Genomic DNA, 16,072 nt, shown 5'->3' with positions numbered 1-16,072 from the left:
TTTAATGAACAGAAGATTATTGCTTATTTTCAGTATAGGCAAAAAAAAAATGGTATGTCACATTCATAAATCAACAACCAAAATTCCTGCTGTGAAAAATTTACAGTGAAGCTAAATCAGATATTTGGTTTTGACAGTTCTTCACTTTCTAAACCTCAACTTTTGTAAACCTTGTCTATGACTTTGGACAGGAAAATTAAATGTACTTTTCCTTATTAACTTTCATATTGACACCTAGTTGCCTGAGAACTCAGAAATCTTATTACTGCTCACCAGAATTGCTGGATGAGTGGTTAAAATAGGGCCAAATTTTCCACCAGCTTTAATGACCTAGATATCAGAACCTGTCATTTCTCAAGTTCATCTAAGGCTTTTAGGGAAAGATGCTGTCATTTCAGCAAGCGTTGTCTCCCCAAGGACTGTAATGTCAAAGCTTAAGGCTTCAGCCTTAGAAAGCAGCAAGCTAACTACTTCTAGCTGGGACTAGAAAAGAAAGTGAAGGCAGCCTTGGTGTTTGACCTGCTGTTGTTTGCATACATATAGCATATGGTAGGATAACACAACTTCATATCATTGAATCTTTCAGTTAATACAAACACAATTGAAAGCAAAAGCCTTTTGATCCATTGAGTGCATTAGTCTAAAAACAATGATTGATGTTTTGAGGTACTTTGTCACTGTCTGTGCTCAGAGCATTAAACACCTAGAACCTCTGGAACAGGTGAAAACATCGAGCTTGACAGGTTTTCTTATCCAGTGATAGAAAAATGATGTCTAAAAATGAGCAGAAACCCAGTGAAGGATTACATTAACATGCAATTCATAACATTAGCTTATTAAGCTTTGCTTTATCCTGGATTCTTTTATTCCAAAATTTCCATGTACAGGCTTCAATCAACACAAAAAGCCATATCTGTGCTAACTTCATCAACAATGAGAGCTGTTCCTCTTTCCATTTTCTACTTTCCCAGAAGTTGTACGATAAAGTTGAAATGAACTAAAAAAATATATGCTGCTAAAGCGAATACAGGACAGTTCACAGCACACTACAGATTAATTTTGTTTACATTTTATCACAACATTTTTGTTTGAAAACAGACTGAGAAGCCCTTCCATATCCGACAGAATCATAGGATAGATATCTCTAGTTGGAAGGCACACACAAGAATCGAGTCCAACTCACGGTCCCACACAAGACTACCTAAAAAATTAAAACAAGTCTAAGAGCGTTGTCTAAATGTTTCTTGAACCCCAGCTGGCTTGGTGCCGTGACCACTTCCTTGGAGAGCCTGTTCCAGGGCCTGACCACCCTCTGGGTGAAGAACCTTTTACTAATATCCAATCTGAATTTCCCGTTGCAGCTCCATGCCGTTCCCCTTGGTCCTGTCACTGGTCACCAGAGAGCACAGACCAGCGCCGCCTCCTCCTCTTCTCCCCCTCGTGAGGAAGCTGCAGGCCGCCACGAGGCCTCCCCTCAGCCTCCTCTGCTCTGGCTGAACAAACGGAGGATCTCAGCCACTCCTCGTAAGTCTTGCGTTCCAGGTCTTCCACCAGCTTTGGTGCCCTCCTTTGGGCACATCCTCACACGAGCTTGCTGTAATGTTAGTGTACCCAACTGGACAGCTTACAGAAGTGCTATCCGAATAAGATGCCTGATGCAGCCCTTGGACAATCCTCCCCTTAGAAGATGTCTGCAGAAGCATTACGAAGGGCCTGTAATTTTAGTCAGCTCCCACACACTACTGAGGCCTTTAACCCATGGCCTTCAGGCTCTTTACACTGGTAGCCCTACCACTGATTTCAGCAGAAAGTCTGGGTGAGTGCTAAGGGTTACAACCTAAAATAAAGAAATTCAAATTAGGGCCCTCGTTCAAACAGTTAAAACAATTAAGCATTCACACGTCTGCTTGAAAGAACAGTACAAGTGATTAAATGAGATTCCTAAACCTGAAGTTATACATGACCAAAACCTTTGCAAAAATTAACAGAAATAAGCAAAAAAATATCAAAGTACAATACTAAATCACAGTCATTTAAATCATAAAGGACAAAACGCTAGTGGTTATCAGTCTCCTTATTTAAATGTTGTTTATTTATTTAAAGCAAGTAATTAACAGAACCCTGAGATCACAGATAAAGCTGCCTTGGTAGAATTTCCGTTTCCACACCATAGACACAAAATTCATCAAAGTGAGAGGCTTAAAAGCCTAATGCAGTGAAGACTGAAAATATTAAACTTTTCAAATCCTCATTTCTCTGGCCTTTTCTTCACCCCAGTCTCCTATCACTTTTTTTCTTAAAAGACATTATGTGTTAGGAGAGCAAAGCAGCCTGGGGAGGTGATATTTTACCATCGTCTGTGCTATTAATGCAGTTAAAAAATCCTCAGACTGGAAAAATCAGACAGATGCATCTTCCAGGTTCACATGTGCCAACTCCATCTGTTAAATCATTAAAACACAGGCTTGGCAGATTCTGGAGAAAAACACATTTGCTTTCACTATGAAGAGGAAGAGTAAACTTTCTTTCTGTTCTTATGATTCCCTTTCCCCCCTAATTACTTTAATGTGAAAGCCTGCATGAGTGGGTATTATGTAAAATGTTATTGAAAAGCTGTTTCACTGAGTTGGGGTACGTGTGTTAAATTGTATGTCATAACCTGGGTTAGTCAAAGATTCATTAGACCAAAGCTTATAGCTACATTAAGATGCTTCATCATTTACCTTTTTACTGCATATATCCTGTTACACTACCTAGTTAAACATTCATTATCCTTACAGGGAAGAACCCATCCAGCTTATGTTTCAGCTGCAGTTTACATAAAGAATGGCAAATCTGATCAAAGAAAGTTGCCAAACCTTGAATAAAGTTATTGGTAAAAATAAGCCCTTTTCCAAATCTGTAAAGAAAAAAGTCACTTATTTTAGGATAAACAAAAAGCAGTAAAATCCTAACCTAAATTCAATATCAACATCCTATATTTTCCCAATATCAATACTAAATTGATTTCTGCATTAGTTTTTCTACTACAGTGACTGTACAATCATTCTTCACTATGGCAACATTACTTATGGAGCATATGTCTAAATATTGAGTCTTTTGAATGCAACTAAGTATGCCTAGGATCATTGGATTTCCTAAGTATGACAGTGTAAATATTTTAAATCCCATGACCTCCCACAGCTACTATAAAAAAAAAAAACACAACAGATTGCTGCAGGATGCATTTCTTTCTCTTTGTATTCTATTGAGGAACTGAATTTCATTCTCCAGGCAGAGGCTTATTCTAACAGCCTTCCAGACATCAATATTGATTATCTTTTCGAAAAATATCTTTCACAGAACATTCCATGGATTACAGGCCAGTCTACATTGTCCATCAGCAGAAAGGTACAGAGGTAGCAATAACTGTTAAACCAGCCACTGCTTTCTACAATGCAGAAACACAGCAGCATTGTTTGAGACATACATGACCATTTCCACATACTTAGGAAATTTCTTTTCATTTTCTTGAGTAATAATAAATAAAATCATCATGGTTTTCATGGAAACATTTTGCTACAAGATTAAACTTGGTCTGGATAGTAAAGCTTAAAAGCACATAGTAAAGAAAGCATAATTCTTATCTCTTTGAGCATTCATCTCTCTTTAATAGTAAGCTTCCATCCATATATTAGAAGCAGTAGGATCCTTTCAGACTTAGTAGCAGAGAGATGCAGACATAGCTGCAGTGCTTAGAGACGAAAACACAGAAGACCTCAGCAAGTTGACCATGCAGAGCTGCTGGAGTTATGGCTGCTGGTGGGAGAATGAATTTTTACCACGAGAGGGCAAACCTCCTCTGTGGGCTGCTGGGAAGGCACAGAGCAAATCACCTTTTGATATCTAGGACCAAAACGGTGCAAAAAATTTAGTGTCTTCTTAGCACTAGGCATTAGCCTTCTCTGGCAAGACCTCTCACCACAGGGAGGAGTGACCATTTTCCAAGGGAATTTTAACACAGTTTGGCTTATATTCCCGAAAGAACTTCTTGGTACAGAAAATGGACTTCTTGCTATAGAAATTAGTCTGTATTAATCTACCAAATTCTATAGGAACTTTAGTTCATATAATAAGTTAACAAGTAGTGCAACTTTTAAAGCAAGATTTAAATTAAACAAACATATGTTTAATATGTTAAGTTTGATATTTTCAACCCATGCTCTTCTGGATCATTTTACCCAGATCAACAGTAATAATTCACAATTTTGATAGACTCCCTCTGAAAACAGTATCTTCAAATTCGATTAGAAATATTTCCTATTTCCAGAAGTTCTTCGTTCATTCATTTCCATCTAAGATGTACAAATACTTTACAAATATTTCCAACCACACACTTAAAAATTTATAAAAACAAAAGATCAAGTAGTGTGACCAATAAAGGCAAATTTATCAACTGCTATAATTTAGTGAACCCAAAGCAAGTGATATGTATTTTTAATGTCATTAATGCATGCTGAAAACAATCTGCTACAAGGGTAGGCAAAGTACTTTATTCCTTGTTCTTTAAAAACATAAAATATTTTATATTTGTGTATCTAGAACAAGTTTCAATTAATATTTAAATGCAGGTCAAAATTTTATATTTACAAGCTCAATCAATAAAAAATGCATTAGTAATTTTAAAAATTTAGTGGTAGGATTATATGAATTACCTTTACACTGAAATTGGATTTGGGTTAATTTTAAGCTTTAAATAAAATATATTCTATTTAAACCCAGCAGTTGTACTCAGAGATTTTATCTGAGACTTTTGTTTGCTTACAGTTTTGCAGCTATTTTATATCATCATATTAACAGTTGTTTTCCCTTTAGCATTCTTAACAGCAAAGCGGAGAAATGAACAGCTATTTCACATCAAGCTATCTGCTTTTGCAAAACAAATACATTTGCATAAAGGGTATTCCATTGGATTGTAGTTTCAGCAAGACATCCTCCCAAACGATTTTCTGCATCAAGGCTCATAAAACAGACCTTAGCTTTGAAACAGAGGTCTTACTTCATGTGTTATGAACTTTATTAGTGTCAATTGTCCCTCACAAAATGTCTGCAGGAACTGCAAGTCTTTCCCAAAAAGGGGCTGGAATGCTGTGTTGACTACAACTGGTAATTCTCCTGCTTTTTGTAACAGACAATCAACAACTTTAAGAATTATTCTTGTATTTACGCAGTCCTGGAAGAATTCTTAGAACACTCACCTGCCATACTCTAGTAAGACCAGTCTAATATATATATATATAAAAGATATTTCAAGATATACAAAACCAGAGTACACGAGTATACCAAAAATCAAAACAATGGCACACTGAAGAACACAAAGCAGAAAGTGTACTTCAAACGTTTCCAAGAAAAAGGTTGTTCTGAGTATATATTTTCTTCCTAGCAAGTATTTTAATGCATGTGCTCAGATGAAGAGCAGAAAAAATGCATCTAATAGAGGCAATAACTTTATCACATTATAGCTGCAAATAGAGAAATCTGAACTAAAACCAAATACCCTCATAAATTAGAGCACAATGAGATGCTCATAACCATTATCACCTACAATCACCCTCAAGGGAAGCAAAATTGCATGGGACTAACAACATTTTCACTTATTCTAAAATTTAGAAAAGGCTCAAAAAAGTTTTACGTGCATATTACCTCAGAAACAATGTGCTACTTATTCTTCCTAGCAATGATATTTTACATAGCATTCTGGGATCAAAATGTAATTTCAACAATAATATATTTTCTGATGTTCTCCAAGGAAAAATTACTAGTTTCTTCTCTCTAAAAGGATTTAGATGGAATAACATCTGTGTTGAGATTATTGTGAATATGTTAAACTGACAGCAAGTCTCTAAGGGGCACTGCTCATTAATGTTCTGTGCATAAAATTAAAACTTGAAATATATTTTTCAATCCATTTTGAATCATTTAAGCAATTCTCATGCAAAGAAACTATTGTGCTGCAATAATATATTTGCAGAGTAGAATATGAAAGCTATTAAAATGTCCTAGACCCCCTGCCTTTCATGCGAAAAGAAAAAAGGCAGCTCTTCTGATTTGAAACATGCACTGTATTGAGGAAAAAAATACTTTCAAAGACCACGAAGAATTTGATTTCAGTTTATAGAATGCAAAAAAATTCCAAATTATGTCTTTTTTACTTCATCTTTAATTCATATTATGCCTAGGTACTCCAGCACATAATGGGGGAGAAGTCTAGCACATGTTGCACATGGGCATTTGCAGGAACCGTTTACAGTGAGGAGACTAGATGTGGTGGTCTTGTTCCCCATCTTTGGGACCATTTCAGGCAGCATCCTGCAAGCCCCTTGCAACTGGAGCTGTGGAGCAGTGCTCAGGGGCAATGCCTATGAATAAGGAATTTTAATGTAAATATGTCCTCCAATTTGAAAATGACAAAGCCCTCCATGTCACTAGCAGAAATAGTTTTATTTGGGGAGCATGTACACTTACTCCACCAACTATAGCATAAAGGTAAATGTTTCCATCCAGGATAACGGAAGGAGGTATCATGCAAATCTTTATTTTGAACCAGAAAGCAATGAATCTTCTCAAAAACAGAAACTGAGGAATTATTGACAAGTATCTAATCTCAATAAAGATTGTTCATCCCCTTCAAGCACAGAGATCTGCATAAAGCTGTAGCTGTGACATTTTATAAACAGAAAAGAAAGCATTTTACTGGGAAAATAGAGACACCAGACACTGTTCAAAAGTCGTTGGATAATTACAGCCACAACATGATCTTGACCATTCTAAATTTGGCTACAAAATACAGTAGTTCTAACCCAGCCATGGATTCCTCTCAAATAGTAAACCAGGAACTACAATTAACAAATTCTTGATGGTACACACTATAGCAGTTTTTGCTAGCAGGGTTTGCTTGATTTTGTTTGGGATTTGTTTGTTGGTGTGTTTATTTTCTTTGTTTGTTTTGGAATGAAGCCAGAACCCACGGTGTCAATAGGACTTAGTTTACTTAAAAGAAATCACAGTAATCTTAACAAGCAGTTTACCACTCAAGCTTCCTACACCTGAAATATTTAGAAATATTAGCAAAAGACCTAAGTTATTTCTACAATCTCCTCTATTAGGCTTCCACACTTAGTATTGCAAATGGTATCATGGAGCAACAAGTACAGAACTGCCCAAAAGTGCTAATTGACATTTTTGGTAAGGATTTTCAATGGAAAAGCATAAGCATAGATATACATACACTTCTAACATCTTCATTTTCAGAGGTTTCACTTCAGAGTTGAGAAGCATCGATGGTTAGTGTGTACCTGGAAGAAGAAAATGTTTTTCAGGTTCTTAAATGCAAAAATGGTAGTGCTTATAGTGTGAAGTGCAGGCCTTCAGAAATAAAACCAGAGAACATGGACTGGCATACACCACTGTGGGTTTCCTTAGGGACATTAGCATTCTCCTTTCCCTTGCTGCTTTATCTCCCATCTGTGTAGAGTATTTGCACTTTCCAGCCAAGCAGCCTAGTCACAGCACTGACAGTCGCCCCCACAGAGCTGCCAGATGTACAGCAACAGTCACATCGCATCAGGAGTGCGTGGGTCTTGTTGGTCACACACAAGATAGTGGCACAGCCCTGAGACAATTCCCAAATCACTAACACGTGCTTTCCATTGCACTGTTGGAACGTCTCAGATAGAACACAACAGCAACATCTATGCCAGCAGGACACAATACAATAGAAGTTGCAGAGCCCCCTGTGCTGCAGCTGTTTCCAAGCAGAATTACATCTATAATGCCCATGTCCTCATAAGAAACATACTTCTGTTATACTCAATCTTTACAGTTGCAAGTTAGTTTGAAAAGTTTTCAGAAAACAAGTACACTATTCAAAGGTTCATTTAGTGGTGAGTACTTCTCAACTTGTAAGCTTTCAGATCATAAAGGGGGAAAAAAAAGTCCTACTTTATCATTTATATTTTTGCTTTCCCAGGCACTATGACAGTTGCTGCTGCGCATGATGAAGCACGCCGTTACAACAGCACGAGGACAGCGTTGGAAGAATCTCCCAGGCAGGTTTATGTTGCTACAGGCCCGAGCCTACCAGAAGTTCAGGCAGTCCTTACATTGCTGAAACCTCCTCTAAGCTGAGCCAAGCAGATGAGTTCCTCAGGGACTGTCCTGCCAAACTGCATTACGTGCTGCCGTTCCCCAGGCCACCTCTGTCTGCACTCTCCTTGCATGTACACAGGGGAGCAAAACAGTGAAATAGCAATGGCTTTTTCACATCATCCCAAAGTTCTCAGAGAGGATTCTCAGCTGTACTTTGTTTTTTTTTTCCTGGTATACTTCCAACCTGAACAATGCAGAGCTCTTAGTAAAGAGATAAAGGATTTAGATCTAATTGCAATTCTGTGCTGAATAATTTAAAATAATAATTTACGTTTATGTGCTAAGTAGCAGCAAATATAAAAATACTCAAAATACCATTTACAACAAAAAATAAACTTTTTCTTTTTTTTTAAATTTTCCTACCCATTCTCTGATGAAAGGCAGAGGACTCTCATCTCTACTGGCAAGAATAGTTAAGTGCAATAAAATCTGTGCAGTTGATAACATGATGCTGGAATTGGGGACATGACCTAGGTTTGGCCTCATAACTGAAGCTAGAAGTTACAAGACAGCTGGTATAGAGTACTGTCAAGCATGATGTACTTTATACCTGCATCTATAGCACTTGAGCACAAGTATAATCTGGAAGCATCAATCTCAGCTCATTCAGTGGAAGCTGGGATGCTCATAAACAACACTTGCAGACACTTGCATAGAGCCTGAAAGAGAACAACTTCGTTCCTTCCAAGCAATTTCCAAGATTAGCACACAAAGTTATTGTAAGTTAATCTGGACATTTCTCTATGAACAAGCAATATGAAAAGCCTTAACATTTTCACGTCAGGGCAGACACACGAGATTCCCAGAAAACAGAAATTAATTCATCTTGAAGACTATAAATGACATCAGAAAAGCCACTGTTCCAGTTTTAAGATGTCCACCTAACCTCGGCTGTTCATTTCAGCTCATGCATCACCCCTCCTGTCCCCATTCCATCTATTGTTTTGATTGCAGAAGCTCAACTGCTTGATAACAGATTATATCAGCAATCTGATCTTCCCTTACTGCAGGGTCTATTTAAGTCTATTTGGTTCTCTAACCTATTTCACACAACAGCACCACCGGTACTTATATCAACCATGGCAAAGCTGCATCTTTGTAAACACTCAGATCTATCTAGCGTTATCATCCAGTGCTGCCCTCCTACAAGCCCTCCTGCATTGCCCCATCACGTGCTGGTGATAGCGTTTGTAGAACACAGAAGAGTGTGGGTTAAATCATCTTGTTTTCCACTTGGTTTGTTTTAATCCCTATCAGTGCCTCAGCTCCACTAGCACTTGTACTATCTGCTGTGAGAAGGGAGCAAAGGGTCTGTAAAAACCAAAACACGCCAATTCCACAGCAGTGGGGTGATGTCTTATGGCAGGTGAAAGAATATCTAAAACTCAAGAGGCCAATCTGCTACTCTCGTGTTACATACAGGTTGTAAGTTCTTGAAGGTTCACTTGATCAACAGCAGCACTACTGAGTACCTGAATAACTGGGTAGTTTCTAACTGGAAGAGGAATAAGCAGTAGTAGTAGGATTTTAGCATTTATGACCTTAGGATTTAGCATTATAACCACATTAGTTTACCCATCTTAGAAGATCCAAATATTGCTTGCCTTTAGACAAGGCACCAGGTCTTTAGACTCAATTCTATTTAAACATGTACCTTCAGTGATTTATTATCTGCTTCACCATTTGCCACATGTTGACAAATGCTGCTGTATTTAACTACAAGACCCAGACTTTCAGCAGATGACCTCTGAATCTCAATAGACATGTATCCCTAAGTCATTCTGTATAGTTAGTAGCTCATTAAAATCCTATTTCACTTTCTTGGTTCACATTGCCTATGTTTTAGTGTTGCCCTGTGCTCACAAGAACCTGATAAGACCTAAAGGTAACAATTCACTTATTTGCATCACCCCATCTGAAAAATAATCAGTTACATACAAAAAGAGAAACTCTGAACATTATCCAGTCCTGTTTTCACAAAATTAGTATAAGTTTCATTCTCTCTTGACAAATGCTACTACAGTTTAAATGCTGACACATAGTAAACTATCAGTTTGATTGCTTTCATTAGCAAATTACTTATTTTCACAGAAACCATCCAGACTGTAATAAGAGAGCTCCTGAGATAAATGTGACTAAGCAGCAGGAGTTAATTAAATAGGACAATGAGTAAGCATTTATGGGTGTGATAGGACACCCAGCTGATCTAATTGTTAGTCTAATTATCAATTAGAGAGTCAAGAAATGGCATGTAAGTGAAATATTCTATTTGCTGATAGTTTAATGATTTTTGGAAACCCAGAAGAGCAGTATTAATTACTATTTTAGGATTACAAATCGTTTTTTTCCTCTTATTCAAACAGAAGTTCTTGGTATGTCTAAAATGACTCCTAAAGGTATTTACAGACTTCTCATATTCAAGTATTTAAGACCTTCAGTTATTTTGCTCTACAGAAAACAAACAAAAAAAATAGCAACTAAGCATTCAAACACTACCTATAAACCATACAGCTCAGGTCAAAATCTTTCTGCAGTTATTTTATAATATGGATAATAATTGTCTGCTGGTGTCAATAAGTTACCCTAACTATTCACACTGTTAGTACAAACCCATTCCCATAAAGGGGCCAGGGAACTATTTAAACGCCTAAGCACAAAGAGCCAGTTGGCTACACTCAGTGTTGCAATGATTTATAAAGCAACAGCAAGAAAATAAAAGCCCCCAAAAAACTGATGGAGAGCCAAAAATATCAATATATTGGAACACAGTGAACTTTTAAGAAGTTGTAAATATTTTTGGAGGTTTTCATGTATAACCCATAAAGCGTACTGGGATCTTTCTCAGATCTTCTAATATTAGCATGTAGTTTGTAAAGTGTAACTTGAAGACGAAGAGATCAGACACTGTCACAAGACCTATGCTATTCCCTGCTACAACCACCAAAAACCAAACGTGTATAGCAAGGTGCACATCAAGAGCACCAAAGGACTAGAGACAGCAGGTTAAAAGCCCAGAAAACAAAAAGTATCCCTCGTAGCACACACAGATGAGGTTTTGGGCATGTTAACAAGCCGATTGTCTCTGGAATAAAAATGGCACACTCCAACCATTTTTCACGTCTATTACAATTAAAAATACCACAGGTTTTGTGACCAAAGTCCCCTGCTGGGGTTTCAAAGCCCCCTAGCAGCTCAGGGCCCAGGGGGCACCCAGCTGCTTGCTTTCTGCTGAGGGGACCCAGCTCAGCAGAACCGCGGGTTCAGAAAACACCTCTTCCTCCGACACACGCTAACTCCTCACACGCTTTTCACCTTAGCTCAAACGTTTCTGCACTGAGTGACATTTGAAAAAAATAATAAAAAAATTAAATTACTAGCAACGTCAAGTTCGCTTTCCTGAGGGACTTTAAGGTGACGAGGAAACCCAGAGTGTTTATTTTTTTGCCTTTCACCCGCGAGACGCGGGTTACGAGGCCACCTCAGGAGGTACCCGCAGGGCGGCGCCTCAGGCGGCACCGGGCCCGCGCTTTCCCCGCCCGCCCTCAGCACGAGCGCGGCCCGGCCCGGCCCCGCATAGCAACGCCCCAGCGGCCCGGCCCGCTCCCATGGCGCAGCGCCGCACCGACGGGCCGCAGCTGCGCGATTTCGTAGCGGAGGACAAGTGCTGGTAACAGCCCCAGCTCGCCCCAGGCCTCCCCTGCTGCCCCGTCCCACCAAGGCAGCCTCTTCGGGAAGCTCTGCCCTGTCAGCGCAGGCAGAGGGGATTTGTTCATACTTGTATTTCACACGAAGTGGTAAAGCTGGGTGTCTGCCTTACTGGGTGTGCTCATTCCCCTGACACCCTCAGAAAGCCGAAGGGTTTTCATACCCTCAGGTGTGAGAGGCGAAGCAGCGGTAACAGACCCCGGGGAGCCAGCACTGCCCCAGTCCCTCAGCCCCTCAGTGTGAGCAACAGGGAGCAGGGCTGGGGCGAGGGGGGGGGGGACATCACTTAATTGTACGTGGAAAAGTTTCAAGAAGTTTCATCAGCAAATGTAAATATAACCTGTGAAGAAGTAACTTCATGCATAGTTTTTCATTTCCATTTCATCATGGAAAATATTTACCATTATCCCTGAGTCAGAGAATTGTTAACGCATACAATAACTTGCTATTTTGAGGCAGAGGACTAAAGATTCGTGCTATTGCAGTGCTTTTTGACAACAGTTGTTGGGTTTGTTTGTTTATTTTGTTTGTTACCTTTTAAAAGGTAGCTTTCAAAGTCTTAAATATTTCTCCATTTCAGGAAAAGATACATTGAAAGCGAACTAGAAGCTGCAAGAAAGTGGTCTCACAAATGGGGATTCTTGAAAACACCTCCAGAGGTAAAATTGCATATAAGCAAAATTGTATATAAGCAACACATGAAATTTACTTGCACACAAATTTATCTGGACACAACACGATGAGAGCACAGAAGTGTAGAAAAGTAACGAGTATGCTTTCCTAAGTTAGGTTCACAGGTAACAAATGCAGTACCTTTAAGATGGGTTCAAAGTTTCAGCTTTCCCCTGAACAAAATATGGCAAGTGGTAATTTATATGCTATACACATTCTGGTATATTTCTCTTGAGAAGCATGACTCCCAATAGTGCTAACAAGTAGTAGATGCACACTGACAGGAAAATATTTCCCCTTTGTCTATCCATATGGTAGACTAAAAATCAAGGGGAAAAGGTTCTAGCTAATTAAAATTTCAGTGGAGAAGTTTACAACAAACTAAAATATTTGGAGAGATGTCTATTCTTGATGATGTTTAGGTACTAGAATATAGTATCACATGATGTTACCTTTGGAATCACAATATTTAACTGCTAAAGAACAGGATTGATGCATCCCCTGAATAAAGTTATAAATTTACTTACCGTGGAGCTAGAAGTACTTAAATTGTTCTGGGATTTTTTGAAAATTCCTGTAGGCAGCCAAGTTAACACCTTTAAAATATTTGGTCCTCTAGGCTTCAACATCCATCCTTGATAACCACAGTCTGTCATGTATACCACCTTTGCACAATGCTAATAGATATACAGCTGAAAAGCTGACAAACTCTATGCATTGTTACTGTTGGTGAACATGTGAAATTACCATTTATTAATCTTTGTTTTGTGGTCATATAAGATACATAAGATATTTTTCTACCCTGTCTTGCACCAGTGGGGCAAGAGAGTTGGAATCACTCAGCAGTACTTGCCTGTCATCTGAAATTCAGAATTATATCACTTTCTGAAAACAAAAAGTACATTACAGTGATTTCCAAAGCACTACATTAAGTAGTCCTGTTTTAGGTGGAAAGAACAGGGTGTACAAATGCCGCAGTGAGGGAAATGGTATTGATACCAGTCTTTTTTTTTTATATTTTTATTTCAGTTGATTGAAGATGAAAAGAAAGAAAAAACAAAGCCCAAGATACAGCTTCCAAAACATCTGCAGATTCGACCTGTGACCCCTGTGGAAAAATATATTACGGTTAGAAAATTAGATTTTATAATTGTAGTACAGCAATACCTGTCTTCAGAAACTATGCGAGCCCTAAAAATCAGTTGTCTTGTAGCAGTGGGCCTTTACATAAAGGTCAGAGTAAATTGTATTTGCAATGCAAGCAATGCTTTAAAAGCATTCATTTAAGACAAGGAATTGCCCTTTGAATATGGTGGTTAGTTCACAGAGCTTTCACTGTATGTAATCTTTCTGTAAAGCCCCTCCCTCGTACTCTCCTTCGTGGCATCTAGTAACAGAACAGTCATCTGTACAGCTTCTTACAGAAGAGTGCTCACAGAGCCGTTTATGACTGCTGACCATTCATTGCTCAAATATACATACACATATCTTACTTCAAGGCTTATCATAACCTGATCTCTCTGTTGTAACTATTGGTTAAGATGCAGCCATTTTTCTAGCTTTATGTAAGACAGTATTCTTTTTGGCTGAGATGATGCCGCTATCCTCTTCAGTGGCACAAATTAGGTTGGCCAGAAGTCAAGTTCTAATGAGCCAATTCATAACTATTTGCTTGTATGTTGTATGATTTATATATGTTTTGTCTCACAGTTGGAAATTAGTGGAATGAGAACCTTGGTTTGATTTATAAATATACAGTGTAAGAATCACCACTGAATTTAATAACTATATAGGAGGCTAAATCACTGACAATGGGAGAGGAACATATTCTTAAAAGGGGAGGCAGAGCACACTAACAAAAAGGAAGGTTATTCTACTTAGAAGATTAAGGAAAGAAAAGAGATTGAAAATTCCTACTTGTTGAACTTTCTTTCAAAGGATTCCAAGGGTGGCAAGATAAGGTGAGCAAATAATAAAAGCTTATACCGAAATTAAACCGAACCAAAAAGTAAGAGTAAGTGCTGAGTGTGGCAGAGAAATTAAATGTCAGCATTTCTGCCATTAGTGCTACTTGTTCTTCAGTTTTGTCTCAAGCATCCAATTTCAGTCAGTCAGTCCCTCTGCTGCACAATGATGGTGTGTGTTACAAATCACACACACAAGTTATCAGCTGCTAAAGTAGCATATGTAGCCCAGTGCATACTGAAACAGGGATCAGAGTTTCAGTTTCACCTCAGAATCTTTTTTTTTTTTTTTTTTGCCAAGGAAAGCAGCCTAGGTGTGATTTAGGTCACCCTCTACGTATTCGGAGTGAAGTTTCTTAAGTCCTTTTTCAGACCTGTGTGTCTTTCTGCACATGGTAACATGGTAACATCTTCATGGTAACAGTCATTATATCTGTTCTTCTCTCTAGGTTAGATTAATAATTGGTTCTTCATAGTCCCTTCCCCCAGATTATAAGTAGGACATGGTTTCCTCCATTATCCAGCTCAGTGGGTGGCACATTTGGCCATAAAAATGATCTTTTCAGAGGAACTGCTCCACCTAAATATCATAAACATTTTCTAATCTTGGCCAAAGAACAAAGTGAAGCAACTCTGGCAAGAGAACTGAAACATTGTTCTCTTGCTGTGTATTTCTCTACTAAGTCCCCAGATGCTAAAATGATATAACATGCTCGATTGGGAAGATTCAGCCAAAGTAAGCACAGCAGTCAGTGAACAGAGGTTCTTGGCTTTTGGTGTGTTTCCTCTTTAGCAAGATTAGTTGCAGATTAACTTGATGCTTACCCATCTTTTAAAGTAGAAAAGTGGGATGGATAAGTACTTCTGGATGCAAAAGCCAGCTTGGTCAGTAATATCTTTAGCATTTGGCCACAAAACTACTATTCCTTAGCTGCATTGCTACCAAACGCATTGCATCGAGTATAAAATGTTGATTTTCCTGTTTAGAGACGTTAACTAGCTTAAAGATTATTATTACTCTAAGAAAAAAAGTTAAAGCTGAAGCTTAAGTTCTTCTGATTATGTAACGCCAGTAAAGCCCTTAGAAACATACTGAGCAAAACTATATATATATATTTTTTTTTATAAAAGTATGCTAGCATATATACTTAACAATAACTTTTTTTTTTTTAATTTCCTGTTATAAATACCAATTGAGGCACTAAAAGAATTCTTAAAAAGAGTAGTAGATGAAAGTAAGTTACTTCACTCGAATTTGGCCATTTTACTTCTCTCTTCCCGTGTCTTGCTATAGAATGGTACCTAAACTATCCTAATGACTTTTTAAATTATAAGCCATCCTGCATGATAAATCAAACTTGCATTCAACTAGGCAATCTTTTGAAGATCTTATTTCCTTCCAGTGTGTGTTCAGGATATTAATTCATTGGATTGCATTTAAAACCACTATTTTTAACAAGTTCTCATTTCCATCCACTCGAGCAAAAAAGATGTTACATGACAGAAATAACAATCAAAAATCTTTTAATTATTGAATTCTATAT

The 16,072-nt window shown here is 38.1% G+C and overlaps 1 protein-coding gene and 1 long non-coding RNA gene across 6 annotated transcripts in view; one reads left to right on the top strand and one right to left on the bottom strand.

Annotated features, from left to right (window-relative positions):
* The window catches only part of LOC106042120 (uncharacterized), a 40,560-nt gene extending 28,861 nt beyond the window's left edge, over positions 1 to 11,699 (bottom strand). The window contains exons 1-2 of the long non-coding RNA XR_001210922.3: positions 11,562 to 11,699; positions 7,268 to 7,334 (exon numbers count right to left, since the gene is read on the bottom strand). This is a non-coding gene — a long non-coding RNA (uncharacterized lncRNA). The remainder of the gene's footprint in view (positions 1 to 7,267; positions 7,335 to 11,561) is intronic.
* Positions 11,700 to 11,705: 6 nt separating this feature from the next.
* The window catches only part of CIMIP1 (ciliary microtubule inner protein 1), a 28,336-nt gene continuing 23,969 nt past the window's right edge, over positions 11,706 to 16,072 (top strand). Inside the window, exons 1-3 of one of the 5 annotated variants that reach the window (XM_048074651.2) lie at positions 11,706 to 11,854; positions 12,473 to 12,551; positions 13,594 to 13,692. In XM_048074651.2, coding sequence (XP_047930608.2) covers positions 11,793 to 11,854; positions 12,473 to 12,551; positions 13,594 to 13,692 — 240 coding nt within the window. In that variant the 5' untranslated portion in view covers positions 11,706 to 11,792. Of the gene's footprint in view, positions 11,855 to 12,140; positions 12,222 to 12,472; positions 12,552 to 13,593; positions 13,693 to 16,072 lie in introns of those variants that run through there. The other 4 variants (XM_066978404.1, XM_048074653.2, XM_013190854.3 and 1 more) reach the window with 4 other exon arrangements.

This window comes from Anser cygnoides, chromosome 16 (assembly GCF_040182565.1).
Source record: "Anser cygnoides isolate HZ-2024a breed goose chromosome 16, Taihu_goose_T2T_genome, whole genome shotgun sequence".
Lineage (NCBI taxonomy): Eukaryota > Metazoa > Chordata > Aves > Anseriformes > Anatidae > Anser > Anser cygnoides.
Note: the sequence above shows the minus strand (reverse complement) of the source record. Positions and strands in the feature narration are given on the sequence as shown.